This window comes from Drosophila navojoa, chromosome 3, assembly GCF_054131105.1.
Source record: "Drosophila navojoa isolate 15081-1374.11 chromosome 3, UAZ_NAV_1.0, whole genome shotgun sequence".
Lineage (NCBI taxonomy): Eukaryota > Metazoa > Arthropoda > Insecta > Diptera > Drosophilidae > Drosophila > Drosophila navojoa.
In genome coordinates this window covers 2,863,429-2,890,995 of record NC_142891.1, presented here as the reverse complement: position 1 = coordinate 2,890,995, position 27,567 = coordinate 2,863,429, and the positions used below count along the sequence as shown (strand labels likewise).

General features: G+C 36.3%; 6 protein-coding genes across 10 annotated transcripts; 3 read left to right on the top strand and 3 right to left on the bottom strand.

The window, feature by feature from the left end:
* Positions 1–345: 345 nt before the first annotated feature.
* On the top strand, positions 346–18,911 carry cact (NF-kappa-B inhibitor cactus). Of its 3 annotated transcripts, none has more exons than XM_089258357.1 (7): positions 346–426; positions 1,197–2,172; positions 3,103–3,280; positions 3,378–3,588; positions 14,818–14,906; positions 15,073–15,330; positions 16,688–18,911. In XM_089258357.1, exons 2-7 carry the CDS (start codon positions 1,334–1,336, stop codon positions 16,748–16,750), a joined length of 1,638 nt encoding a protein of 545 aa, XP_089114483.1. In that variant the 5' UTR covers positions 346–426; positions 1,197–1,333; the 3' UTR covers positions 16,751–18,911. The 3 variants fall into 3 exon arrangements, with proteins under 3 accessions (XP_089114483.1, XP_030241589.1, XP_089114484.1); XM_030385729.2 differs by having other exon boundaries at positions 378–537; XM_089258358.1 differs by lacking the exon at positions 16,688–18,911 and having other exon boundaries at positions 378–537; positions 15,073–15,644.
* fzy (cell division cycle 20 protein fzy) lies at positions 17,126–19,485 on the bottom strand. The gene is made up of 3 exons (XM_030385730.2): positions 18,974–19,485; positions 18,589–18,910; positions 17,126–18,522 (listed from the first exon to the last, which is right to left on the bottom strand). Exons 1-3 carry the CDS (start codon positions 19,283–19,285, stop codon positions 17,573–17,575), a joined length of 1,584 nt encoding a protein of 527 aa, XP_030241590.1. The 5' UTR covers positions 19,286–19,485; the 3' UTR covers positions 17,126–17,572.
* Positions 19,486–19,730: 245 nt separating this feature from the next.
* On the top strand, positions 19,731–21,749 carry cni (protein cornichon). Of its 3 annotated transcripts, none has more exons than XM_089258361.1 (5): positions 19,731–19,991; positions 20,048–20,245; positions 20,337–20,449; positions 20,513–20,656; positions 21,449–21,749. In XM_089258361.1, exons 2-5 carry the CDS (start codon positions 20,096–20,098, stop codon positions 21,474–21,476), a joined length of 435 nt encoding a protein of 144 aa, XP_089114487.1. In that variant the 5' UTR covers positions 19,731–19,991; positions 20,048–20,095; the 3' UTR covers positions 21,477–21,749. The 3 variants fall into 3 exon arrangements, with proteins under 3 accessions (XP_089114487.1, XP_030241598.1, XP_089114485.1); XM_030385738.2 differs by lacking the exon at positions 21,449–21,749 and adding an exon at positions 20,730–21,002; XM_089258359.1 differs by lacking the exon at positions 21,449–21,749 and adding an exon at positions 20,730–21,002 and having other exon boundaries at positions 19,829–19,995.
* On the bottom strand, positions 21,637–23,738 carry Syx5 (syntaxin 5). The gene is made up of 2 exons (XM_018098808.3): positions 22,627–23,738; positions 21,637–22,563 (listed from the first exon to the last, which is right to left on the bottom strand). The coding sequence occupies exons 1-2, from the start codon at positions 23,276–23,278 to the stop codon at positions 21,812–21,814; spliced, it is 1,404 nt and encodes a 467-aa protein (XP_017954297.1). The 5' UTR covers positions 23,279–23,738; the 3' UTR covers positions 21,637–21,811.
* Positions 23,739–23,929: 191 nt separating this feature from the next.
* Positions 23,930–25,146, top strand: LOC115563175 (BOS complex subunit TMEM147). Its single transcript, XM_030385736.2, has 4 exons — positions 23,930–24,117; positions 24,203–24,341; positions 24,404–24,512; positions 24,571–25,146. Exons 1-4 carry the CDS (start codon positions 24,044–24,046, stop codon positions 24,930–24,932), a joined length of 684 nt encoding a protein of 227 aa, XP_030241596.1. The 5' UTR covers positions 23,930–24,043; the 3' UTR covers positions 24,933–25,146.
* On the bottom strand, positions 24,410–27,464 carry c(2)M (crossover suppressor on 2 of Manheim). The gene is made up of 8 exons (XM_089258355.1): positions 27,137–27,464; positions 26,886–27,046; positions 26,570–26,829; positions 26,333–26,504; positions 25,912–26,281; positions 25,557–25,858; positions 25,363–25,497; positions 24,410–25,307 (listed from the first exon to the last, which is right to left on the bottom strand). Exons 1-8 carry the CDS (start codon positions 27,286–27,288, stop codon positions 25,171–25,173), a joined length of 1,689 nt encoding a protein of 562 aa, XP_089114481.1. The 5' UTR covers positions 27,289–27,464; the 3' UTR covers positions 24,410–25,170.
* Between the last annotated feature and the right edge of the window lie 103 nt (positions 27,465–27,567).

Genomic DNA, 27,567 nt, shown 5'->3' with positions numbered 1-27,567 from the left:
TGCTGCAGCGTTGCAGCCATTTTTCGTTGTTCTTTTCTTCGTCCAGGCGTCGACGTCAATGTCGTCGAACTGCTGTGTTCATTTCAGTTTGGGACGCGGAGCAGGTCACATCCGTTGCGACAAGGCAAAAGAATTCTAACATATGGTATGGTTGTCTTTTAAATAATTGCTGTTCTTGTATACAATGTGGGATTTGTTGTTGTTGTTGCTATTGCTGTTGATTTTGAGTGCTTCCGCATTTAAATCGAAGCTTTGGTTACTAACGTTGCGCGCCTTACACCGAAAGCTTTTATTACGCCGATCCGGCAGCGCCACTTGGTTTCCCCCAACCATCAAAGCTTTACCGTAAATATCGTCGCAAAGCTAAATTAAAGCAGCTTTAACGCAAAAAATGTAGTGCTATTTTCAACGTGAAAGAGTCGAGACGTATGTATTTTAAAGCGGAGCGCAGTCACATTAACTACAAGTTAAAAGCGAAACGCGAATAAATGTGGAACAGCATGCGAAACAAATTACAACAATAGACAAATTAAAGAGGTGTGTGATTGTGTTGAGGCACAAAGAGCTTACAATGATAATATAAATTCCAAAATACATAAATTAAACAAACAAAAGAGAAAAACTTATAATTTATGTGCAATTGCACACAAAAAAAAAAAAAAACAAGCAGAAGCAATTCATCAGCGTGTCTGCTTGATTGTACGTGTGTGTGTATGTGTTATTGTGGTGTATATGTGTACGTGTTACTGTAGCTGCTCGCGTTACTGCGCCTGAATGTGTGTGTGGGAAACGAAGACAGGTGCTGCACAGGCTGAAAATAAAGCAGACAACTTGAAATAAATTTTGTCTACATATGCCTATGCAAATGGAATTTTTCTAATTATCCAATGAGCAGCAGAAACAACAATTTTTGTTGTTGCTAATCATAACTTTGAACATGCGCTAATCTGTTATTGCGTTTTCACTTGTGTTGAGCACTATATATTCGTTTCAGTCGCGCACACGGCGTCCGAGGCTAGTATCAGAGAGACGCTTAAAGCGCAGTTACGCGAGCTCTTCATATATGTACATGTATATGCAATGATATCTAGGTGTGTGTGAGAGAGAGCGTCTGAGTGTGAGTGAGTGCTTGTTAAAGCTTTAAAGCAAAGTTCAGTGTGTGAATTTCCATTAAATTGTTAAAGAAATTTTTACAGAAACAACGACAAATTACAGTTTAAAAAAGAATACGAGACGTTGGCAAATAAATTGCAAAAGAACCAAAATCAGCAAAGTAACTTTATTCAAATCAATAATAAAAGCAAAGGCCAACAGGCAGGCAACATAGTTCAAAATGTGGAACCAAACGACAACAGCAGCAACAAGTGAGAATAACAAGGCTAAGGAAACGGTGGAGGATTGTAGCTGTGCTGTTGGTGGCGTTGCCAGCGCTGCCACAGCTGTCAGTGTTGAGCAACAGCAGCAAAGAGCTGCATTTGAAGCTAACAGTAAACAAGCAGCAGCAACAACAACAACAACATCATCATCATTTGGCGGCAAAAGCAGCGAGCAACAACAAAGCAGCGAAGCCGCCATTAACAAGAACAAAGAATTTGCAGCACAAAGCGAAACAAGCGATTCTGGTTTCATCTCCGGTCCCCAATCATCGCAAATATTTAGCGGTGAAATAAGTGACGACGAAACAGGACATCAACAGGAGAAGGAGAAAAAGAAGGAGTCGGAGCAGGACAAGCGACAGGATCAAAGCCAAGATCAGAAGTCAGACAAATTGAAAACGGTGCTCGATTCGGGCATCATCGACGAGCTCGAGGAGGAGGAGCACGAGGAAGAGAAGGAAAAGACAACAGCAGGAACAACAACAGCAACAAATCAAACGGAAGCTGGCGTCGAGCAGCCGGCCAGCGAGCAAATGCGCTTCAAACATAATGTCGATTCGGGAATACCCCAATGGACTGTACAGTCAAGCCTCGGTATGAACAATCTCAATATATCAGCAGCAACAAATGCCAACAGCTCCGCTGGACGAAGAAGCGCACCTCAGACCACAACAACAACAGTAACAAATGCAGCTGGGAATACTGCAAATGCAACGGCACCACTAAGCAACACCAGCAACATTAACATCATGAACGCCTGGGAGCAATTCTATCAACAGAACGACGATGGCGACACGTGAGTAATATATCAAAAACAAAAGTATTTCCGTTTGCAAAATACCCAAAAAAAGGCGGAACAAAATACTAAATTATAAGAAAGTTATTGAGAGACAGTTGTGGGTGATTCAACGGTACCCTAGACTCAGTGCATAATAGGTGTCTTGTTTATATCTGGCCTTTGCTGGGCTAATAGGGGTCTCGAACATATAATAACTTGATCCAAGAAAACCTATAAAAATAGTTTATTCTATGTATGTCATGTACGTATCAATTTAGCATAAAAGGTATATCATCTTAACCTACCAAGAAGATTATGGACATAGTTATAAGATATGCGTCTAAATATAATATCTATAAATATAAAATATCTATAGGGTATTTAGAGATTCTTTTCGCATAAAAATGTTAACTTGACCCGACCACCAACTGTGTGAATGTCTGGGGATACTTTCATGAATCACAACAAATACACACAGAGAAAACACAAGACAATGAGACGTCGACTCGGATCGAATCAAAGCGAGTCGCCTACAGACACATGTTAGTCAGGCAGTCAGGGGTTTTCCTGGTATGTCAACTACCTGAACAGGTTTTTGGGTCGCTCGATTTTGTGGGTTTTTACAGGCGAAACGATCATGAAACAAGTGTGGAAAATGTGCAGGTAAAACATATTAGTCTACCCACGTTAGTCAACACTGGTTAGTCTGTGCGTATTCGAGGCTTTATGGGACTTGTAACAAAAATAATGTCTGTTTATTTCAACAAGTCAGTAGTTCCTATTATACAGTTTTTATAGATTTTATACATTTTCCAACACATAGTTTCCTGCTTTTCCATTAAGTTTAGCTCATTTCTCAAAACAGTCTCCAGATCGTTGCCCATTACTAATCTATTTTCCCTCTTTGTCTCTTTCTCGCTCTCTCTCTCTCTCTCTCTGTCGTTACAGACCACTGCATTTGGCCTGCATATCGGGCTATGTGGATGTGGTTGCCGCTCTGATACGCATGGCTCCACATCCATGCCTCCTAAACATCCAGAACGATGTGGCACAGACGCCACTGCATCTGGCCGCACTTACAGCGCAGCCAGCAATTCTGCGCATGCTTCTGTTAGCCGGTGCCGAGGTGAGCAGCCGCACCCATTCAATTAATAGCGAAGGCTAAATCATTCTAATCCAACTATCTGTCTATCTATTTATCTTTGCAATCTGTCAATCAATAGCCCACAGTACGTGATCGTCATGGCAATACGGCGTTGCACCTGTCCTGTATTGCAGGTGAGAAACAATGCGTGCGCGCTCTGACAGAGAAATTTGGCGCCTCCGAGATACACGAGGCACATCGCCAATACGGACATCGATCCAATGACAAGGCTGTCAGCTCTTTGAGCTATGCCCATCTACCTGCCGATCTGGAGATACGCAACTATGATGGTAAGTTACGAAAACAACGATATAATCATATAAATATGTAAAAAAAAGGGGTTCGAAATTCGGTATATAAATAGTTCATATTAAGGAATCTCTTGAAGAGAGTTCATTTGAGTGAACCACTTAATCAAACTTATTCTAAGTTTTCACAGAAAAACAAGTATAAAGATATACTTTGAGCCAAATTGTTTGCAATAAGTGCAGTAAAAATTATTGAGAAATATATTTAGATGTATCCATATATATAGTTTAATATATTTGGCAAACATGCCCGACAAATAATAAAAGAATTTGATTCGATGCCAACAAATTTGAATTTATCATATATGTAGCTTTAAAATTTTAGCTGTCCCGCCAACGGCGAGACATTGTCTAAGACTATTTATATAAGACACCAAGTCTACAGATACAGCTAGACTATAGACATCTATATACATATGTGTCAGATATATGTGTCTATATACTATATAGGTATAGGCGTGCCAAAAATACATTTTGGTCTCTGCGCATTTTAGCGCCTGCAAATAAATTTCTCATTTACGTTTTTCACATAGTTATTGATTGTATGTATACCTCTCTTTCTATATGTATGTATGTATAATATGATTTTCTGCTTGACGTCAGCAGGGTTCGGTATTGTTTATAATTTGTTTGTGTCTACAAAATCTTCCAAGCTTCAAGGAAACAAAACAAAATAGATATTAAATTCGCTTTCCAGCTCATTTCATTTGCAGCTCACACAGATTCTTTTACGATTATATACATATGTATATACATATATACATACATGTGTATATATATAGCTGACGGCCTTATTTCCTTGATTGTTATTATTGATTTATTTGTATACAAATTAGTTTATATATAAACACACTGATTTTCAACAGGTGGGTGGGGTTCGAGGCAAAAAGGGTGTGCGCGAAATACGTCAATTAAAATTCGCCTTTGATTATATTTATGCGCCAAAAGTTTCCCACTTTAAGAAATAACTGCAACAAATTATAAAACAGATCTAAGCCGGAAGAAAGTAAAAGTCATCATAAGTATGCCCACATATAAAAATATACGTATGTATGTACACATATGGTCAAATTAATAGGTGTGAATTTTTTTTTTTATTTAAATGGTGGTAGCATCTATATTTTTTCATATATTTTAAAAATTCAACTGGCAGTCAAAAATAGACATATCTTAGAATAATAAAAGCAAGAAAAAGTTAAAAAAAATAATAACGGTTGATATAATTTTGGCAAATATCACAAAATACTCAAAATTTTGCTGGCCACATTAATAGGTGTGCCTAACAAATTAAAAAAAAAAAATTAAAATTTTGGAAATATTGTGAAATATTTATGTTATATTTAGATTAAAGGGGATAATACCCCGTATGCCCGCTTTTATTCGCAAAGATTTTGTTGATCCTTGATGGCATAGACGGCATTAGCTTTCTACACCTTTCCACGGGAATGGCGCTCCATTTCTCCTGAGTGAGATCCAATAATTGGGTGTAATTGAAGCAGGTAGTCTTGGAAATGAGTCTTTTTAGGTGTCCCCAAAGGTTCTCAATTGGATTGTGATCTGGAGACTGACTTGGCCACTCATAAACATCAATTCTATTTCCATGAAACCAATCCTTAGCTACTGGGGAGTCCTATTTAGGATCGTTATCCTGTTGTAATTTCCATTTTAGAGGCATGTTGTCGTGGCCATATGGTAGCATAACACTACTCAATAATTCATTTTACAGGAATCTGTCCATTATGGAAATGGGTGATGGTCCGATTCCAAACCCATGCCATGAAAAGCAGTCCCAAACCATTATGCCGCCTCCTACGTGCGTAACCGTATTTTTTGTATATCCTTTGGATCCTAGGATCCAATTCTTTGCCTTTAGGTCTTCGAACATTTATATTTGAGTGATTCCCAAACAAATTTCTTTTTGTTTCATCACTCCAGAGAATATTCTTCCATTTACGCTCTCCCTCTAAGCCAACCTAGGCCTTGTGAGTTTGAGCAAAATGTTTGCTCATCTGAATATTTGATCCACGCAGAAGAGGAACTCTTCGAAAAACTCTCCCAGGTAGATCTGAGCTTAATAGCCGTCGACGAATAGTTTTTTCTGATACCATATGCCCCATTTCGCTGGGAATTGGCCCCTACGACTGAAAAGGACCCGTTTTCGCTAAGGTGACTATACGGGAATCTTCGGTTGCGGTAGTATTCCGCCGGAAACCCAGCTTCCTTTTGTCTTTTTTTGATTTAAGGGTATTTGTGACGAAGTTCTCCGATAGTCCCATAAGTGAGAAAATGCATTCATAAGTTTTATCCTCTTCACGAAGCTCGCGAACGAGGTTTCTCTCTCCAGCACTGCAGTGAACTCCACGGACCATCTAATTTTATTAAAATGTTGCAAATAAAAATTTGTATGCTTAAATCTAATTATATTTAACGAAAATACTATCTTTGCTTACTTAAAAACTCTTTGATTTCTTAATATTTTTTTTTTAAAGAAAATACACCTATTAATGTGGCCAGCAAAATTTTGAGTATTTTGTGATATTTGCCAAAATTATGTCAAACGTTATTATTTTTCAAAATTTTTTTTTGCTTTTATTATTCTGAGATATGTCTATTTTTGACTGCCAGTTGAATTTTTAAAATATATGAAAAAATATAGATGTTATCACCATTTAAATAAAAAAAAAAATTTACACCTATTAATTTGACCATATGTGTATATACATATAAACAGTTATTGTTCAGGCACAAGAGTTGAAGCTTGCGCAACTGTCGACACGTAAAAGGTTAATAAACTTGACTGAGATGTTCAGAGGCTACATTTTTATAACCTCCCCCTACACAGAAGCACATACACACACACACACTCACACACACTTTTCGCTGTATTTGCTTTAACCTTTCGTTTGTTTAATCGATTTTCGTTTCATTTTGTACTGTAACCTTGCTAAAAATACGAAAATTGATCGGTTTCAAACATGTGGTGAACAAACATTTGGCAGCTACTTTTAACAAGACCAAACCGGTCTATGCATGCCTTCGCGCATAAATGAGAAACAGCTGCTGAACACTCAACTAAGAGAGTGTGTGTGTGTGTGTATGTGTATGTATGTATATGCTTAGCAGAGCAGACATTGCACATAATATTCAAACAAACAGCTATGGCTAGCTCTATGCAGACAAACAGCAACAAAAATGGCTAAAATTAGAGGTGGAAGCAAAGACTGTAGGAGGACCCATAGTTTCCCTTTCTTTGCATTCAAAAATCTGCAAAAAAAAAAAATATAGCGGTATAATATTGAATAAATACATTAAAACCTTCCCCATACTATATTAACTCATATCCTATGGTCTATAAAATTCTTTAATTTCCTAGTGCCATCGAAATCTTTTGTAAATTCCAAGTCAATCATAGATAACCCCTATGGGATCTTCGCTTAAGGTGTTTTCCATATTGCAGTTATATTGCAATCTTCAATTAAGGGTGAACAACTTTTGCGTTACTTTTTGTGAAACTATTGGGAGGAAATAGGATAGAGCATATGATCAAGTATTTCCCAGACGTAATGTCTGTCAAAATTAAGCTACTCACAGCTATTTGATAGGGTATCAAAGAGCAAAGCGAAAACGATGACACGAACAACACGACGACGACGACGACGACGGCTTTTTCTTTCAAATTTTTGGGTTTTCCCATGCACAAAGCAGACACATTAAGCTCTCTACATATCTCCCTCTCTCTCTCTCTCTCTCTCTCTGTATACATATCCATGTATGTATATAATTTTAAAAAGCAATTCCGAACGTCTACTCGCTGCCAGATGTTATAAAATCATATTCAATTGGGTTCGTACAAAAAGTCACAAGACTTTCTTGTTCAATTGACGTCATGGTTACGCATGAACTGTATTGGATCCTGTATGTAGAAATCAGAAACAGAAAGGAAAACAAAAGAAATAGGCTGAGCAGTTGGATAGAAATTTCCTAGTATTTTGACACAGTAAAAGGGAAAAACAACAATTCGTCATATTGTTTTGTCAAGAAAAACCTGAGCGTAATCAAAATGAAATAGCTGGCAGATAAGGAATAAAGCTGAATAAGTTAACATACGTTAATTAGCAGTAGCTACGTAAATGTTAGTTAACATAGGTTAAGGGAGTGTTCATTCTATTGTTGCTCTTTTATCTAACATATGAGCTCATCTAGCTTAGCTGTTAAATTTAGCTCAACAATTTTTGTCTCAAGAAATTCCATTATTTTTGTTTTGCCATTTAATGCAAGAAATGTGGAAAATGTTACAAAAATAATCGAATGCTTTAGCAGTGCTGGCATTTAGCCAAGATTTCTAAAAGCGATAAAGTAAACTTGTCGGAAACAAGAACATTTATACTGTAAGCTCTTTCAGGCGTAATACATAATTTCAATAACCTTTTGTAGACAGTTCAAAAGGTTATCGCAAACTCAACTTAGCATACATATTTCTGTTTGCATATGTAAATATGTATACAACAGAGTGTTACACATTCTTTTAAGTAAATATATAATTTCTTTGGGGCTGCCTGGAAATTCCCAGCTATTTCTGTAATATCGTTCTGTTTAAAAGCGAGGTCAATACATTACATATTACATACATATCCATCCACATTTATGTACATATGTTATTTATATATACTAGTATATTCGTAGCTCCTTTCACGCACGCAATGGCATTTGCTCGAAGCTCAATGAATATAAATAAAGACACGCAAGACGTAATTATAAATAGAATTTCCGAATTCCTTTTTGGCAGGAGTTGAAATGATTTTATTTTCGTTGGAGTACTCACACCGAAGTTTTCGTTTATATTTAGAACTTTTAAGACTTACTGAATTTAAATGAGAAATTGCAAGAAGTAATTATACAGCAAGCTAATCTAATCTCTATGTAAATATTTAATATTGAGATGACCCATTTAAACTCTTCATATTTTACTTCGTAATTCAGACTTAGCTTTTTTGTAGAAAAGTTCACTAGAAAATGCTTTTCAACTTCACTGGTAATGATCCCTTGATATTTTTTCATAGTCTTGAAACGCTACAAGCTAAGAACGTTTTTGACATCATCGACACTCAAGGCACATTTGTGGGGAATTTCAGAACGATAAACCGCACAATATGTTGATTGAGACTCATTTGTGGAACATATGGCAATGGCATCTGTTGTCGGGAAAAAATTTAAAGAAGTTCCCAAATGCAAACTAAAAAAAACCTTAATGGCAAACAGCTTTGCGCCTTATTTCGTATTTCCCCATTTATTAACTGTGATAAGCAAAATTCTATATCCCTAAAGATAATGCTACCTAGAAATGTCAATACGAATACGAGGAGAATATTGCCTGTGTTTTAGTCGCTAAGCCAACAATCTGTTATCAATTCTAGAAAAACCCCATTGGTGGTCGTTTATTATTGCTATGACGGTGATTATAATAAGTGTATATACATACATATATAGGTAAAACTGTGTTATCACTGTGATAAGTGCTATCTACGGTTTTCCCATAAACTTTTTTGAGGTACCCCCTGGGACAAGGACTGGCAGGTCTATATGACATATAAAGTGAATGGAAGATCGAGGCGATTAGGGATATTAATTCAATAACAGTTTCTTATTTTGTATCTTATCGTTATCTTATCGATAAATGTAGATTGTTTTGTATATGTGATTTAGATCTAACATCCAACATGTTGTCGTATAAACGTGATACAGAAAGTTAACATACATATATTCATTAGTAATCATAATGTATAACTTCTTTCAATATTTATTTCCTTGCTTACCTGATTTCGATATGTCAAGAACAAATATAACAAATCTGAAATATCTTAATTTATTGTCTGGTTTTTGCAACACGTGCCAAATTCCTTTCATTCCTACGATATCAGCAAAACGATATCGAATGTTCTATCTCAACCTTCAAAACAATATGGGGCTTTGCACACATTGGTACGACAGGCATATATTATACTTACTACCTTTACTCAGATAGTACGTAATTGAGTGGGGAATGCCATTGTACGTTGGAATGATCGTTGAAACGTAAGAAAGCTAATTGATCAAGCTAGGCAATAAACAAAATGACGTATGTTACAAACTAGTTGTTTATGGAATTGCATAATATTTAAGTATTCCCGTATAGATGGAATATATGTATATATATATTCAAATCTGTGGATTGCGGCCTTTGATCTGAACAACTTTTCCTAACTGTCAAATAAATACATGCGATGTTAGTTAAATGATCGAGTTAATAAATTAACACAATTTGTAATTGATCGTTAGCTGGTGATGAGATGTGCAACCGAACTGAACCCAGAGCTTAAGTTTATTTGGTCGATAATTATCGGCTCGTTGTTATATGGTGTTGTAATAAAATTTTCCACAACGCTGCTTAATATGGATTGTTACCATTGCCAATAGCTGATTTTTTCCCTGTATTTGTTTATTTCTTAATTATCAATGATAAGTACTGCCTTTTTTCTATGACGATAATCATCGCCATTTGCAGTATTTACTTGACAGTCTGTTATTGATATGCATATATAGTAAGTGTCTAGAGATTGTTATCGATAATTATTGACGTCATGCTTATTGGCTAGTCCGACAAATTCTTTACCTAAATTATAATTTCTAATGTCTGTTGATCGTATTCAACAACAAATTGTTGCCGGCATTATAGTAATATTTTTCGATAGTTATCGAAGTTATGGTAATTTTGTAAGGATAAGTGTTTCAATTATTAGTTAAATAATCAAGGCAGTAGGTTAATAATCTCAAATTTTCTTAAAAACACAGTTGAGTACATATTAAGATTATAGTTAGTTATTGAATTTCCTCATACGCCAGTTTGCTTAAAGCTGTTTCGCACTTAAGCATACATACATACATATATTATGTTCTGTTATGTTCTCACGAGCGGCGTCTATTGCTTCCACTTCCAGCTGTTCGTATAGGGAAGCAAGACGTATGCTTTAATCTCAAGCACATTTCTTCGGTTTCGAATGTCGCCTTTCAATAAATTTAATTTTGTTGTACTTTTGGATTGCCCGCTGCTGGCTCATACGTAAACAAACAGGTTTAACCCACAATTGTTGCTAACGTCAATAAAAAATGAAATGATTATTTACTAACATATTCTGGAAGTCTGTAGATTGCTTTTGTTGACTGCCAATGAAATTTACATCACATCAACAACAACAACAACAACTTTGTTACTCATTGTAAATCAGCTTTTCTTTGCTCTTTCTCTCCGTAGAGGCAAGGTCAAGCGTCTGCCCGACCGATTATAATAATATCTATATATATACATACATATATAGGCTTAATTATTTATCACAACGGAAGTTGTAGACACTTGAATGAAACGTGTCTCTCTATATGGTGATCAGGCAATGTTGACACACTTTGTACTCGTACTCCTACAAAATTATTGGATGGGTTTAACCCTAACAATAATGACAACAAAAATGCAATCATTGTCTCACAATTGTCAACAGCAACTTTTACCGCTCTTTATCAGCTGTCGAGCACTTGACTGCCTTTTAGGCCAGTCTCTGACCTCTGCGGGGTTTTGCCCACATATCGATGTATAAATATCGTACGTATATATGGAGGCATGTGTAACAGCGCGTATGCAGTATTTACGCTACGCCGTTTAACCACACGTGGCACGATCATCCACACCTTCGCTTGCCATACACCCATGATCTCACACATACATATGTATCTACATACATATACATTGTATATCTGTATAACACTTATATTTGCATTTCGTTCAAAAGAAAGTCAACAAATGGTTTCGTGACATAACTACGATGTCTCTTAGCCGTCTACCAATTGGAAGTTTTGTCCACGTTAACAAATAAAGAAATGAAGAGAAAAACCGAATAGCGTTAAATGTATTTTTGGAAAATCCAGCATTAATTGTGCTAAATTTACTTAGCTACATTTTGCTGACTTTTGGCAAACGTCTGCTGTTTGGGTTTTCTGTTTTACGTTGGGTTTTTCACTTAAACAGAAACTTTCAAACCACAAATTGACGAAATGTGGCGCCTGGGGCATTTAAGCAAACAGCCATTAAGCGTATATTGTTCTTTTGTTGAAACAGTTGTCTTTGGCAACGTTTTCTGTGGACTGAACCAGGTAATTCCCCATTTGCCTATTGGCCTGGTTCTTTGAGCTGAGGAAAGCAAAACTTAGTAATGCTAAGGCAAAAGCTTAAAAAATTTTTCCCAATAAGATCATTAAGTATTTGAAGAGTTTTAAGTCAAGTAGTAAAATTCATTGGTAATTAGAATTTCATTATTTATCGATCACCAACAGTCCAAGCCAACTATCGATAACGCTAGCCGGTTCAATTGAGCTTTTTTACTCTGTCAGCTGGTTCCGTTTGATGATTGAGTTATCCAATCTCTAAATATACAAATTCTTATATTATTTCATAAACAAAACAATTTTATGATTTAATTATAAATCAATGAACTGCAGAATTTGCCACTTCTCTCTGAAGGACAAACAAGCAACGAACTGCCTCTGATCCAAGACAAAAAAACCAAAAACCTGTTGTCAAAATAAAAAAATATATATATTATTAAATATTAACTTCGCACAGTACGCTGCTAACAATAAACACAATTAATTAAAATTAACCAAAGACAATAACAAAAACCCCACCACAAATTTCTTTTAATATAATATTTGTGCTGTCAATAAATTTATGAACATCTCGTTGTGGGGTTTTGCTTAAGGTTAAACAAAGTGAATAAAAGAACAGATAATTTAAACAACTGTAAAAAACCAAAAGGTTTTCTTAAAATAGAACTCAGAATCTTGGGAATAAACTTGTTTTCGATTATGCTCATAGGTTTCTTTTTTCTAAATAGTAAATAGTAAACAAATTATTGAAATCAAGATCAAACTTATTGAAATATTAAATTTTTGCATGGAGTGCGCAATTTCGTAATTCTTATTAATTGATTAAGCTCACATTCGATTAGCGTTAATATTATTATTATATTATCTGAAAAGCAGGCCGCCGCTTGAAACCAAAAACCAATTTCAAGTTTAACTGCTTTTGGTTTTTTTATTTCTTTTGTATTTTTCAAAATCTTTTTCTGGTGTTTTTTATGAGGGGTCTGTCAAGTTTTGTGGCTCAGACTTGTTGGCAGCCGCCCAGCTAGAGCTTTAGATAATATATAATAATAATATTTAAATAAAAAAGGCAACTCTCTGTTTAGCAGCTGGAACGGATTTCAAATTTTCAAATCTAAGGCGCGTGACGCAGCAATGCTTGGGAATTCCCCAAGTTTAAAGTTTGAGGCAAACTCTGTGATTAATATTTCATATTTAAGCAAACAAAAAATGTCTATCGATTTGCTACAGTCATGTATCAGCATCTATGTAAAGATGTATTTAATCGTATGCTAACGATCCGCAATAACAACAATGGGAATTGTGCTTGAGCTTCTCTTGACTTTTACTATCGCTTCATCGAGTTTATGCGCTCGTATTAAAATCTAGCCAGCGACTTCTCTCCGGTCAGCGGATATCGAGTTTGATCACTGGCTCAAGCACAGAGAAACAAAAAAAAAATAAAATAAAATAAAAAATGTTGTCATCGTTTATATTTAAAACTTGTGACACAATTGTTGTTATTGTTTGTAAGCCTCCGAACTGGACTGGGACGGCAACAAGAGAGCCGGCTTTAACTTTCGTGCCAGATATCTGCTTTCTTTCTTTCTAGAAAGAGCCACTTTATAACACGGAACCTTTGCCAAATTTATATATTTTCATTGTATTTTTCAAATACAAAATTAAGCAACTATCTACATTTAGAATATTATTTTTGGTGTTGTCATAAAATTAAATCATGCGCGTAAATAGCATTGAGTCACCTTAAATCATCAACATGATTAATAACTGTCGTGCTAACGGCGATTAATGCGCATTTAGCAGTAGCTGTTACGACATGCGAGCCACCCTAACAAAAGTTGATCTAGTTCAAGTGCAAACGATAAGCATTTATCGCTCATCAATTGAGCTTGTTGTCAACATAAATAATCTACTTACTCAAAATGGTACGCTTAAAAATAGTTGGCAACGCTTGCGCAGAGCTAAGCGATAAAGGAGTTCAGTTGCACTTGTTGCCAATTCGTTTGCAATGGTCGAAAATAAACAAATACCTTTATATAGTTGGCAACGCATGCGCAGCTTAAATGCGCTTTATTCAAAGTTCTTACGGAAATTGAATGCAAATGAGCGGGCAGCTGTGACCAGCAGCTGGAGCTGGAGCGTGTTTGTGTGTGAAAGTCAATCAACAGCACGTGTAACAGCAAAAACCACAGAACAGCAATGACAAAAACAACACAAGGCAAGAGCTGCCAGCTGTAGCTGTTGTTATTGTTGTTGCTCTTCAATCTGTATGCGCGATCAAGCAGCGAGATATAATTTGAGAATTGTCTTTTTTGTATATTTATTTATTTATAATTATAAAAGCATCGTTTAGTACAACGCCAGCTGAATTATTGCAACTGCTAGGTATTGTTGTTGTTGTGTGTGAATTATGTGCAAACATTTTTGCTCTTTTTTGAACTGAAACCAATTTGAACTTGGGCAAACTAGTTGCTCCAATACAGCGAAAAGTCTGCTTGTTGGGTTTGTTAACTTTATTTGTACTTCTTTTTTTTTTGCATTATAGCTGTTTTTGTTGCCGCCGTCGCTTTTTATGCCACTGCTGGTTTTTTTGTATTTGTTTGTTGTAGCTGTTTTATTGTGGGAATTTCTTGGGTTTTTCAACGCACACCTATGCAAACGCACACGCAGTCAAGCATATGCATGTGTGTGTGTGTGTGTGTACATATGGCAAAACGCGTTCGCTGAGCTGACTTCACCGTCCCTTCCCCACATCTCGTGTCGCTCCCGCTCTCTCTCTCTCTCCCTCACAGTCTTTGCACGTCTGCTCTTGGGGCAATCAAAGCTTTTGCTGGCTGTCGTGCTGTTTTTTTTTGTTTTGTATTTTAAAATGCTACTTGTTCAACAACAACACAACGAAGCTTTTGTGCTGAGCGCTTTAGCAGGGATCGTATTTCATTCATAAATGTAGCGCACAGTGGTGCTCAATGCATTTGCCGTAAAGCAATTTTTATTGATTTGAAATTTCTTTTCTTTTTGTTGCAGGTGAACGCTGCGTACATTTGGCTGCTGGCGCTGGACACATTGATATCTTACGCATTTTGGTAGCTCACGGCGCGGACATTAATGCTAGGGTAAGTGAAACAGAGAGGAGTTATTCCAAGTTCAATTGATCATTTGAGCGTAATAAATTATACCATACGATACTATATTTTAAACTGGTTGATTTATTATGCTCTGCGTATATCGCTAATGTAATGAATTTTATTAACGAGTCACATTTGAATTATGTTCTTTTAGGAGGGCAAGGGCGGACGCACACCTCTGCACATTGCCATCGAGTGCTGCAACGAGGATTTGGCCAACTTTCTGCTAGATGAATGCGAGAAACTTAACCTGGAGACAGCAACATATGCTGGACTAACGGCATATCAGGTGGCCAGCATATTGAATAAATCGCGCATGCAGAACATATTGGAGAAACGGGGAGCAGAGACGTTAACGCCGCCCGATAGCGATTATGATAGCAGTGATATCGAAGATCTAGACGATACGAAGGTGAGCGTCACAGCCTAAACAAAACAAAAAGAAAATCTAGAATATCATTGAGAAACCCATAGAACATAAGAAAACATCAAAAATAAGGGTCACCACCAACAGCTTCCAAATGTTCAAGGAAAAATTGTTAAAAGAGCTGAACTGGTATTCAGCTAATGTTGAAACTAGAAAATTGAGATGAATTGTATTGTAATATTTATGTATTGTTAAACCAACCAAAAAAAAAAAAATTGCGAAAATTGGAAACTGGAAATGAAAACAGTAGCAAAAATAGAAATAGCCGTCCGCATAACTTTACATATAGTAAAGAAAAACACACACAAAAAAATAGATATATTTATACAAAAATTGAGGCTACTCTATGTTTTAGTAGAGCAGTCTTAGCTACAATGTTGCCCACTGTAAGAAACAACCAACAAAATAACGAACAAAATGCAATACACACAATATATATAGATACATATATAAATAGATAGATGATATACATATTCTATGTAAAATGAACTATCCATCAGCGGTTCATATGATATTTATGTTGTACTTTTCCTATCAAAATGTTAACTAATTTAAGCTGTCTATGTAACTTGATGTTTATTGCGCTTTATCTCACTTATACTCCCAATACATATCTCTGTTTCTCTTTGTCTGTATTATGTGTGCGTGTATGTGTGTTTGTAAGTGTACGTGGGTGAATGCTATAACAAATGTATGGTCTTATATTTAAAAACACAAAATAGAACTAGAACTTGAACTACAAATAGAACTAGATCTAAACAAATGTACGGCTTCTTTCTAACTCTAAACCTTTTATATGGGAAAATAAAAGAAAGTAAAGCAATAATGCAAAAAAAAAATATATATATATACAACAAAATCTATATGAAAGTGTAGCAATGAATCTATACTACAATATACTACATTTAACATAAGTTAGTTACAAATCTAATTGATGTTTTAATGTTCTGACTGAATGAATTATGTTGCAAATAAACATTTTATTCTAAAACCAAAAAGAAATAAGGTTTACATAATTATTGGTAGTAATTTAAAAGAACGAATATGTAAGTATTTAATATATATAAATTTAACTGCATGTTTATAAAGCGTTTTGTTAATTATTTTGTTGGTTTTGCCTTTCAATTTTTATTACTTAAATTTAAAAATGAAAGTTTCTACAAAATGAATTGTATATATGTATTTCCTTTATTAACAAACTAATTTTTATTTATTAATTTTATTTTAGTTTTTTTTATAACGTATTTATTTTTATTTATTTTTTATTTTTTTATTTAGTGTTTAGTTTTCAATATTTAGAAATGTTTTTTCATATATTTTTGATGTCATCTATTCGTTGCAGATCTTTGGTGATCCGCGTTACTTTGTCAGCTACAGTGGCGGCAATCCCATGACAGTTGCCTGAGCATCACTTTAATTGTACATATATATAAAACATATCCATTATACATAATAATATATATATATATATATATATATATATATATATATATATATATATATATATATATATATATATATATATATATATTTATATTTAGCAACGCTATAATTCCAATAACAGCTGCTGAAGAAAGGCAACAAACTATGCTGAAATGAGATATTTTTGACACGTTCCACACACGCGACGAACAAAAAAATACAAATGAATCAATGGAGTTAAAAAAAAAACCTGCAACTTACCATACCACAAAAAAAAATAGCTACATATTTAAAAAAAAATAAATAAATATTGTTTACCATGTAAGCCTGTCAAAATAAGTAAATAAAGCATAAAAGGTTGCAGTATGGCAAGCATTTTATTTATAGATCATGAACATGCAATTTAAATAAATATATCAGATAGTTAGTCGTCACATAATTGAATGAACAGCAATCAAATTATTCCTGTCTTCTATACAATCTTCAATTTACAAATATAATATAAAATGCACAAAACTTAAATATACATCAAAATACACAAATATCAAAGTCACATAATTATGAATTGACTTAACACGAAATTCTTAAAAAAATAACAATTCAATTAATATTGTTTGTTTGCTAACTTAATCGAAATACAAATAGTTTTGTCTAGTCTCGAATAGTTGGGTGAGTAGTTCGTCAATTCTGCCAGCTCTTTGTCGGAAGAGAATCTGCCTATAGCATCTGCTCTGCTATATCTTAGCAGGAGGTATACCTCCGGATCCACCATTTACTGTCTATTTGAAGACCCTCCTTTGCATCCCTAACGTATGCTCTGTCGAAAGACGCTCTTCTTCACATTGCTGTTGACAGTGGACACCTTTTTGGCTGCCATTGGATCGGGTGCAAAACAGTTCCACAAGCGCAATGTCTCATCAGCTCCAGCGCTTATCACAGTGCTGCCATCGGGTGACATGGCCATCTGCAAGACACGCGATGTATGTCCAGTTAGATCGGCCTGTTTAACCATCGAAGGATACTTCCAGATGGTCAATTGATTGTTGGCAAAGCCGTGTGCAGAAATCAGCTCCTTATAGTGCCGTGAGAAGAGCAGAGCGCACACCTGGGATTTGGAATCTACAGACTTGATAAGTGAGCCGTTGCACACATTCCAGAACTTGATGCAACGATCCGCTGTGCCGCCACCAGATGCCAGGGTGTTGGGCTGCCAGGGACACCATGCTAGCGCTCGTACAGCTGCCTGATGTTCATTAAATTTGTGCAGTGGGTCAGTGGCTGTGCCTACGCCACTCGCAGCTAGTGACCAGACATTCACTAGATTATCGTTGCCTCCACTAGCTAAGTACTTGAAATCTGTGGACCATTTCAGACCACACACCTCTTGTGCATGCCCATTTAATGAGCCTACTTTGTGTTCCCTCGAGCGCACATCGTGATGTATAATCGTGCCATCCCGACTGCCCGATGAAACCAAAAATGAGTTCCATGCCAGAGAACCAACACGAGCGCTATGTCCATCCATCACACGCAAACGTTTCACCTTCGAGCAGTCCCAGAGCTCTACAGCTCCACTGCTATTGCCTATAGCCAAGATCTGACCCTCTTGGATCCAAGAGAGCGCGCAGGCATAATCTCCTTCCTCATACTCCGTTAGTTGCTCAATATTTCCACTCGCTGCATTCCACAAGTAAACGCAATTCCCTAATGCAACGGCAACAATGTTATCGCCACTCCAGTCCATGAGATTGAGATCTAAGTAGAGGAGAATAAGGAGAATCTAAATAGCAGAAATAACATGTATGATATAGAATTACTTACAGTAATCATTGATAAAATCAGGAGCATCAAGTATACGTTCCGATGTTGTCGGTATATAGCGGGATCCGCTCTTCGTCGATATGGGCGTCCTCAAGGAGTACACCACCTTAAGAGGATTTGTATGGGATTCGGGAGCAGCGGGTGCTTTGTTTTGATAGCACAATATGCGTCCACTTTTGCTTGTTTCGCCCACCTGAGCCACCTCGGCAATCAGCTTCTGTCGTTCACCTTTATGAGCAGATGCTTGGACATTATTCTCGTTGCTGCTCGTTGGCTGCTGCTCTTGATCCTCATCGGACTTATCGCCAGTGTCTTTGTTGACCTGCAAATTGGACGTTCTATATTGTAACATCCATAAATTAGTATTTTTATTAATGCTAATTACCAAAAAATGTGCCAACTCGAAGTTGGTGGCTGCACGATTGGGTATAAAACGATCTCCACCTCCAGGTGTCTTCGTTGGCGTCGTTGTACTCTTTTTAGTCTTTGCGTCAGAGCTTTTGCCTGGCGTTTTGGTTGGTGCTTGTACACCTGAAAAGCTCGTATTATATGAAACGGATAGCACGGAGCGTGTTGTATTCACGCTTCCATTGAGCGAGGCTTCCAGCTTCTTCTTCCAGCGGGGCGCAGGACCACGCGTCTCTCCATCCATGATCAAGGCATTTTGCAGATCGCTCACAAAATTGAATTGAGACATTTTTCACATAAAATATTATCGTCTCAGTTTATCTAGTTCAGTTTTTTTTTTTTTGGATTTATTTATCACAAAATTGATTGCACAGGCGTTGTTAAATATAATCTGTGTACGCACTGCTGTCAAAAATTGCAATGGCGGTTTGGAAATGCATTGGATATGAAAATTCCGCGGCAAACGATACCAGGGCTACACAATGCACGCAACGGAATAATAAGACCGCGCTTGTTATTAATGTGAACTTATTTTACTCTTCAGAACACTTTCTAAAAATAGAACAAAGTGAAGCAATGTAAAATTATCTTATAAACTAAATTTAGTGATTGGAATTCAATAATTAATTTCTTTCATATTATTATCGAAGCTCTGAGCGACATTTATTATAATAGCCCTGGCTTCCAGCTGTTTACAGCGGCACACCCTTTACAGAGTCGTTATATTCTGTTCTGTTTGTTATGTGACTGGCAACAGATTTAAATAAATAATTAAGACTTGATGGTCTTTAAAGTTTGCTAAATATTGTTTAAGTAGAGTTTTCATGAAAAAGTTTATACAGAAATTGCAAATAAATCTTACACAAAACATTTTTACAAAACTAAAGTAGGTAGACACTGGCACGCACTGTTAATATAGCATTAGGGCGAAAAATTAAGCGACAGTCACAGCTGTCATCATTCTACAAGACTCACACACTCATGTAGCAGGACCAGTGCGTAATTATAACAAACCAATTTAAATAAACATATGTAATATATATTTTATTAGCTTTCAAATAACACCCAGAAGTATTTTATTATCAAACCGCTACAAACAATGGCCTTCAACTTCACTGCTTTCACGTATATTGTGGCGCTCATTGGCGATGCATTTCTAATATTTTTCGCGATATTTCATGTGATTGCATTTGATGAGCTCAAAACAGATTATAAAAATCCAATCGATCAGTGCAATAGTCTCAACCCGGTAAGAGAATATATAATATATATACATATATATGTATATATTATTTTAGAATGTGACTTAAGCAGTGACTAATCATTTTGAATTTTTACAGCTGGTTTTGCCGGAGTATTTACTGCACTTTTTCTTAAATTTACTTTTCTTATTTTGCGGAGAATGGTATTCACTTTGCCTCAATATACCATTAATAGCCTACCATATATGGCGGTAAGTTTTATCACCATAGCATTAATTGTGATTACATAAATTAAATAAATAATTTCCTTGCAGCTACAAGAATCGTCCATTGATGTCGGGTCCTGGTTTATATGATCCCACTACGGTTTTAAAGACGGACACATTATCGCGGAATTTGCGTGAGGGTTGGATTAAATTAGCCGTCTACTTGATCAGCTTCTTCTACTATATTTACGGGTAATTACTTATGCTTATAAATATCATTTTGCATTTGTCTAATGTTCTGTTTTCGTTTTTCTGCTAATTTTAGCATGGTTTATTCGCTCATCTCAACATAAGAGGGTATAAAAGGGGCAGCTGCCTGGGGATCTCATTGTTGTTGGCACTAGAGCATCTTCTACATCTACATCCTCATATATATCTACACACATACACACGCGCACATACAGACAGACAGACACACACACGCCTAACCAGCCCTACACAACTCCATTTGGGAGCCAAGAATGTTTTTAAATGTAAAAATTTGCTAGTTTATTCATAATGCCAACCATAACAAGGAAACATCTATGTAGATTTCTAATGGTTTTTTTATTATTATTTTTTTAAATATAATTTAATTAGTTTTGCATTTGGTAGTTGAAGCCTCAGAGAAAATAAACACATACAAATACTAACAGAAATTTTGAAATATTTACTTTATTAAGAACTACATTGGAGGTAAAACCTATCAATTTTAGTTGTATACTTTTACAAAGTAAAACTTATATGCTACAAGGTATGCGACCTACTGAGGACTTCGACTCGACCTTGTCGAACCTTTGTAGTAGGCTAGTACCCAGTAACGTTATCTTAGATGGGGCTACACTTGAAGTTATATTTCTAATACTATCTTCCATCTAATCTATTGCTCAAGTCATCGGCAGCAAAAATATCTTAACTAAATATGAATATACATAAGATGTTAATGTTATTTAAGAATTATACGCCAAAAATTTATAACATTTGATTTCTATGTATTCTAAATAGCTTGCGAGATAGCGGCATATTCGACTAAGCTACCCATCCATTGAAACAAAGGACAGTTAATATATCTAAGCCAATTGTACACGGGCCACGCCACTTTAAACATCATAAAGATTACAAACAAGTTCTTATCAAATCTGGCTGCCTACGAACTAGCCCTATCTGCATATATGTAATTGCCCAACATGAAATTTGTCGTACGTATCTTGATTTAGCTTTATTTTACAAACGGCTTGAATTTGAATCAAGAATTTACCTTTGTACATAACTCCATATCGATAAAAATATATTACATATATATGTATATAGGTGTATATGCCATATGTATTCACAATAATTTAGAATTGGGTTAGTATTTAGCATTAATTATGACATAAAAACAACAAAGAACAGGAAGAAGAATATCAAAACACCGAAGATCTTAATCATAAGCCAACGATTCTTGGATACGGATTGAAAATATTTGAGTATTTCGCCATGCGCTGCCTCAATATTTAGCTCCGCATCCGCCACATTGGTATCGATGCGTTCAACAATCTCCTCCTGTTCCTTAACCATATGCGCCAGCTGCTGGAATATGCCTCCAAGCTCCACAATTGTTGACTCAATATTCTGCATTGTCTCAGCACGCTGTTGTACATATGAATCGGATTCATCGTAGATGGCCAGCTGCTGCTGCTGCTGCAGATGTGAAGTAGCTCCTAGTAGGGGCGTCGCTTCAGTTCCCCCCATATCTATGCTAACCGCTTGATTCTCCTCGCTGAGCAGCAGTGAACCCTGTTTGGCGGTCGATGGTGAGACGGTGTGCGCTGCCAAAGGTCCAGGACCTTGGCTGAATTGATCACGTCTCGTCTTCTGATGTTTGAGATTTTCGGTACGCACTTCAAGGATTTGCTTAAAGTCTGTGCTCATACTGGCCAATTTGGATTGCAGTGCAAGCACCATATTGGAGGAATGTGAGACGAGGTGCTTGCCATTTGTGGTGCGGCGCTGATCCTTGGAGATGTCCTGTAGCTTGGCTATTTGCTGGTTTAATGCATTCAAGTCACCTTTGATGATGTACGTCAGCTCTTGAATCTCCTGCGGTCTGTCATCGAATAGACTCTTCTTTTTGGCCACTGTAAGCAAGTGAATGATGGTTAAATCGAAAAATAGCCACTAGATATAATTGATTTAATTACACATGGTTAGTTTCTCCAATTTCGCATATGTGCTGGCTATATTCTTGCCTATGAAGCGGGCAACCATCATAAATTCCGAATAGCTCTGCACCTGTTTGGCCTTCCTCGGATCTCGTATGTTGACTGCCCGTGTGATGTTTCGTGATTGTAGCGAACGAATCGCATTGGCAAACTCGCCCGTACGATCTCTTGCAGCCATTATGAATATTTCTGGCTCCTCGATTTCTTCAGCTTCAACCTGTGTTGAATTACCTCCGAAATTGTAGACGCTCTTCTCGTAGTTGTTGCTGGAATTGTTATTATCCAAGCTTTGCGATTGATTGGGATGATTGCCTGTTACAACAGCCGCCGCGGCGCTCAATGGCTGTTGTATAAAAGTGCGCAGCGCCTGGCCAGAGCGTGACGAAATGCCACTAAACAAGTTCCACTGGCGGGCGGCTTTGTCGTATTTGTCGTCTGCGTCGCCACTCGAAAAAGTTTCGCCAATATTAATGGCAGCTTCCGAAGGTGGAGCTACGTACAATTGCTTTTGGCCAGGCTGGATTAGCGACTGCTGCTGCTGCAGTTGCTCCTGTTGTGGCAATTGCTGGACACTGTAATTGCTGCTGAATTCCTGCTGGTCCGTTTGTTGATGACGGCGTCGAGTTTGCATCTCATTTCAAGTCAAGGTTCTTAGTTGCTTAGATCCCTGTCCTTCGTTTGCTTTTGTTAATGTATTTGTTGTTGACGTTGCTTTTTGCATTCGTCATGCACAGTTCTTCGCTTTCTTATTTTACGACTTGGATTAATTTAACCTTCTTGCGATTTACTTGCATGTGCTGCAGTTCTTAACTCAATTTTGTATCCACGCTAAATATATATGCTTTTATAAATTTCTCACAAATTATTTTATGGAATTTTGCGATTTAATTATGAGTTTGCTAGATATTTTGCCCTAATAAAAAAAAAAACACTCGTACCCACACATGCACAGCCAAGCCATCCCAGATGACAGATGACGTGTTGCTGGCGAAGAGAACTGGCAACTCAATTAAAAACTATATACATATAAAATACCAAACTAAATTATTCATAAAATTTTATTTATATATTTATTGCTGTGTGAAGTAAGTGCCAAATATTAGTTTTCAATACAAAAAATTCATTTAGCATTTATTGAGTTAAGGAAAGTTTACCATATCATGCAGGATTGTTACTGCTTTTCTTATTTTCATAGATCAAATTGGTATTTAAATACACCAAAATATCGTGAGTTGGCAGCGCCACCGGCAACAATTGACAGCTGCTGGATTCTCTCGCAGTTCTTCCTCTTACCCAGTGTTTTTTTTTTTCATTCATTTCGTCTCGTGTGCCAATTTGTACTATAAATTAATGTTTTAACATAATTAACCGATAAAGTCGAGGTTTATAAAAGAAAATGACGCTGTATCACTTTGGAAATTGTGTTGCACTGCTACTGCCATATTATTTCACCTACAAATACTCGGGCCTGTAAGATATAATTTTAAATTAGGGCAACCAATAAATCAAACCATTAATCAATAAATATTTGTTAAAATTGATAAATTATTTTCAGGTCGGAATATGGTGCGTTCTGGAAATGTGTGCAGGCAGGCTGCATTTATATATTCACACAGCTCTGTAAAATGCTCGTATTAGCTACATTCTTCTATTCGGACTCATCATCGGGTAGCGGAGAATTTAATTTTTTCGCGGTAAGAAATTCAGAATATGAAATACTTATTATTCAATTTAAATATATGGCATGTTCTTGTAGGAAATACTGCGCTGCAGCGTGGATATTGCCGATCTACTTGGCTTTGCGCTCATACTGAGTCGCATACCCGGCAAGGGCCACTCGAAATTAATCACCGCTGGATTGGGCTGTAAGGTTACAATGTTCAGGATTTCAATTAAGTTAAATTAATTATTCATTGAATATAGGGGCTACTGCGGAGGTCATACTGTCCCGTGGCATCATGTTGTGGGTAGGCGCACGTGGCACCGAGTTCAGCTGGATCTATATACAGAAGTGCTTGGAGTCCAACGTGATGCTCGTCCAGCATTTATCAACTGCCACGTTGATCTGGTTGTTCACACGTCACGATCTCAACAAGGCACTGAAGCCGCTAGTCTCCATACTGCTGGTCGTGACCATATTTAAGGGTGTTTGGCTGGAAGGCTTGTTGCACATCCTAAGCATTGGACCTTGGACATCGATTGCGGTCAAAGCTTTAGTTGCTGCCATCATTGGCTTCTGCTCACTGAATATTTATGCATGCCTGGCCCAGCAAATTGGCATTTAATTCAATTTTAGTTTTTCATTGAATTTTGTTTTTCATTTGCTTTGGTTTTAATGGTATTTAGAGAGGTACAAGAGTTTAAGACGAAAGATAACAAAACAAAGAACGATTTAGAGAATTAAACAAATGTTAATGAATTATAGTTATTTAAACAGTAACAAGAAACAAGTTTATACAAAAATAGAGAAAAAAAGAAACTTCAAAACCAAATATTAAACACTGGAGCGTTAACAATTAGAAATCAATTATTTATAAGCTGCTCACAAGTTGTTAAGTTTTCTTCAATAAGCCAATTGGACTCTGCGCCCAAAGTAATTTCATTTATCTCTACAGAGTCCGGCTTCGTGGAGAGTTCTATAAAGCCTTCCTTTGCAAGATCTATGAGATAGGAAAAGATTAGATATCGTATTTTACCTTTATCTATGTTACTAACATAACAAATGATTGAATGTCAGGGCCGCTTTAAAGCGATCCGGAAATGATTTGATAAACTTATTGGCATCTATGCATTTTAAATCGGGATTATATCGCCATATGCTGAGCAAATGCATCATTATGCGCAAAGAATCTTTGTTGAAGAAAGATTAAGCATTAGTGAGTTAAAAGCCGCAACTAAACTCCGCCTACCTATATTCTTAATATTGTCATCGTAAGCGGTATAGTCATTATTATTGTTGTTATTGCATTGTGGACCCTCAATTGCAGTTGGAGAGAGCTGTATAGGTAGCTCTGGCTCTAGTGGTGGCAAAGCAGAAATCTCTAAAGTATTTATCTGTTGTGCACTTATAGGTCTTATGGACAGTATCTCTCTGGACAGCTCATCATTATACTCAGCTCCTAATATAGCTCGTAGTGTTGATTCACACGCCGCTTCAGCTTGTTCGCTGTTCAGCTGCACATCTCTCTTCAAACGATCTGGAAAAAGTTGACTTCACAAACAATGTCATTAAAATAATATTTATAAACAATAATAATATCTAACCTTTGCTTAAAGCTTTTTAGTAATACCTCACAGGTATTGTTGGGCTTAATAATTTTAGGTTTCCGCCATTTTCCTTTCGTGAATCTTCTAAAATAGATTTCCCTATCTCGGAGGAGAGTATGTCGGGACAATTTTATGATTTGATCTTTAATAACTCGGTTTTTTCGCTTTGATTTAGATTTACGCTTTTGTGGAGTAATAACAATTGGTGGAGGCAATTCCAGCTGCACCATCTCCTGCTCCACCTCCTGACAAGGATTATAGGTTTCTGGATTATTATTTGTCTGCTTCATAATTGTATCTGTCTCTAATCTGGGCATTTTACAGCTCAAAACACCTGTAGGACAGTGGTCAAGCGACTTGCGCTTCACTAAAAATACATAAATATTTATATATAAATAAGAAAAGCTTATTATATTACCAGCATTTCTGGCTGGCAGAAATTCTTCAAGTGCGGTCACATCAACTTGATTGGAGTCACCAAAGCCATTGTTCCACATTGGCTCCTGCTCCATTTCTGTAAAAGTGAGCTCGTGCGTTACGCTTATCATGTGCTCCGGCAAGCAACTGCGAGCTACTTCTATAGTCTGTGACTTAAATGTCAAGGCAGACCAAACATATTAGACTATACTTTATATTTATATATATAAACTGTTACCTGTTCGATTGCTACATTTTCCTTCTCTATATTCCATTGTTGAGATTCGGTTAACAAATGCCTATAATAATCTACATTTTCTTCATCTAATAGTTGTGGCTCTCTAATTCTAGCTCTCTTTGCCACACAAACAGTCGTTGTGTGCTTCGTGATAATTTGCTTTCTTTTACGGCAATTAAAATCCGGATTTCTCTTCTGCGTTGGTTGATTTAAATCGAATTTGTTCCCAATAATTTGATCCAGCAAATGTTTTGTATCATCTAGGTGAATATAATAGTTATAACAATTTTTAATGGTATTAAATAACTATCTTTACCCAGTAGCGAGGTAACCTGTTGATTTAATATGTAATTAATACCAAAAGTGAGGCGCGCAATGTCCTTGAAGGTAACAGCTCGACAGCTCAGAGTGTCCACTACATTATTAAGGGTTCCTCTCCTCACCTGATTTGTTTCAATAATGTCGTGGATTTTTTCGCTATTTATCAAATTCAATATTTAATAATAATATTCAACACATCAATTTACAGTTATAAACTTTGCAGTATGCTTGCAACATCGGACCTACCAACTTGCAACCACGTCGATTTCGTTAATTTCATGTCGCGCAAAATGTTTTACAAATCGCGCTGTTGAATATTTGTTATTTCCGGCTATCCAGCAGGGTTTTAAGAGATTTATTTCCTTATTTCCTTTAAAGTCAACTTGTTTTAGCGCCATGGCGCTATTTAGTTGCCGGTTTCATGAATGAACGGTAAGTTTGATCATATTTGATGTTTTGGGCGGGAAAAATGTCGCGTTTTGCAGCACTTAAATTTAATTGTGGAAATGATCGTTAACAGCGACTTTGTTTCGTTGAGATAATAATTTTATAAATAAACTCGAAAAACGTATATAATTTATATAATTTTAAAAAGTTTTTAGTTTGATATATTCCATACATTTTATTATTATTATATCATTAATCGATAGTATGAGCAACAGCTGGAAATAACATTT

Excerpts from the sequence above, each read along its gene's own strand:
- cact (XM_089258357.1), top strand. The coding sequence starts at position 1,334 with ATGTGGAACCAAACGACAACAGCAGCAACAAGTGAGAATAACAAGGCT. Across the intron at positions 3,281-3,377 it reads TTCTGTTAGCCGGTGCCGAG|CCCACAGTACGTGATCGTCA; the intron begins GTGAGCAGCCGC and ends GTCAATCAATAG. Across the intron at positions 3,589-14,817 it reads GGAGATACGCAACTATGATG|GTGAACGCTGCGTACATTTG; the intron begins GTAAGTTACGAA and ends TTTTTGTTGCAG.
- fzy (XM_030385730.2), bottom strand. The coding sequence starts at position 19,285 with ATGTCTCAATTCAATTTTGTGAGCGATCTGCAAAATGCCTTGATCATG. Across the intron at positions 18,911-18,973 it reads TCGAGTTGGCACATTTTTTG|GTCAACAAAGACACTGGCGA; the intron begins GTAATTAGCATT and ends TCCAATTTGCAG. Across the intron at positions 18,523-18,588 it reads TGATTTTATCAATGATTACT|ATCTCAATCTCATGGACTGG; the intron begins GTAAGTAATTCT and ends TCCTCTACTTAG.
- cni (XM_089258361.1), top strand. The coding sequence starts at position 20,096 with ATGGCCTTCAACTTCACTGCTTTCACGTATATTGTGGCGCTCATTGGC. Across the intron at positions 20,450-20,512 it reads ATAGCCTACCATATATGGCG|CTACAAGAATCGTCCATTGA; the intron begins GTAAGTTTTATC and ends ATTTCCTTGCAG. Across the intron at positions 20,657-21,448 it reads TTCTTCTACTATATTTACGG|CTTGCGAGATAGCGGCATAT; the intron begins GTAATTACTTAT and ends TATTCTAAATAG.
- Syx5 (XM_018098808.3), bottom strand. The coding sequence starts at position 23,278 with ATGCAAACTCGACGCCGTCATCAACAAACGGACCAGCAGGAATTCAGC. Across the intron at positions 22,564-22,626 it reads ATTGGAGAAACTAACCATGT|TGGCCAAAAAGAAGAGTCTA; the intron begins GTAATTAAATCA and ends ACTTGCTTACAG.
- LOC115563175 (XM_030385736.2), top strand. The coding sequence starts at position 24,044 with ATGACGCTGTATCACTTTGGAAATTGTGTTGCACTGCTACTGCCATAT. Across the intron at positions 24,118-24,202 it reads ACCTACAAATACTCGGGCCT|GTCGGAATATGGTGCGTTCT; the intron begins GTAAGATATAAT and ends AATTATTTTCAG. Across the intron at positions 24,513-24,570 it reads AATCACCGCTGGATTGGGCT|GGGCTACTGCGGAGGTCATA; the intron begins GTAAGGTTACAA and ends CATTGAATATAG.